Raw genomic sequence first — 621 nt, 5'->3', positions numbered from 1 at the left:
TGTGTGATGCCCGTATCATCGACCACAAACGTTAGAAAGTGGGTGTAAATCGCGGCGAGAATGTTCTTCATTTCTAGCGAGGCATGGTCAGAATCGTATCATATTGTAGTCGAGTTCTCACGAACTTACCGTTCATGACAAAATTGGAGCCCAGACACATCCGGCCGCCGCTGCCGAATGTCCAGAATCGGGAAGCATTTCCCGCTTCTGGCCATCCTCGACGAACCACCGCGTGGACGCCCAGTGCTCTGGGTCCGGGAACGCCGTCTCATCGCGGTGGAGCGTGTGCGCGAGACAGGCTACCCGGACATCGCCGGAGATCGTGTAACCAGCGATGCAACAACCGGTTGGAGGTGTTCGACGCGGCTCAGGCCCGGGAATCGGCGCGTGCAGGCGCAGGGTCTCCATCACGACGGCATGGAGGAGAGGCAGAGCGTCCAGGGCTTTGGAGTCGGGAACGGTGCTGCTCTTTTCCAATGACGGCGATGAGAAAGAGGGGTCCAGCGTTAGTAGCTCTGCGCGTAGCTCATCCTGAAGTCGAGAGGACCGTGAGAGGTGCCATGTCGCATACGTGAGTTGGGATGCCGGCCGTCTCCTGGCCAGCGAGGAGGTGGTCGTGGG

General features: G+C 59.3%; 1 protein-coding gene across 1 annotated transcript in view; it reads right to left on the bottom strand.

Moving 5' to 3' along the window:
• Nucleotides 1-132: 132 nt before the first annotated feature.
• VDBG_05673 (mannosyl phosphorylinositol ceramide synthase SUR1) overlaps nt 133-621 on the bottom strand; it is a gene marked incomplete at both ends in the record, with an annotated part of 1,492 nt that continues 1,003 nt past the window's right edge. Inside the window, one exon of the mRNA XM_003004514.1 lies at nt 133-531. Coding sequence (XP_003004560.1) covers nt 133-531 — 399 coding nt within the window. The remainder of the gene's footprint in view (nt 532-621) is intronic.

This window comes from Verticillium alfalfae, genomic scaffold (genome assembly GCF_000150825.1).
Source record: "Verticillium alfalfae VaMs.102 supercont1.6 genomic scaffold, whole genome shotgun sequence".
Classification (NCBI taxonomy): Eukaryota; Fungi; Ascomycota; class Sordariomycetes; order Glomerellales; family Plectosphaerellaceae; genus Verticillium; species Verticillium alfalfae.
This window is presented reverse-complemented; position numbering and strand designations above follow the sequence as displayed.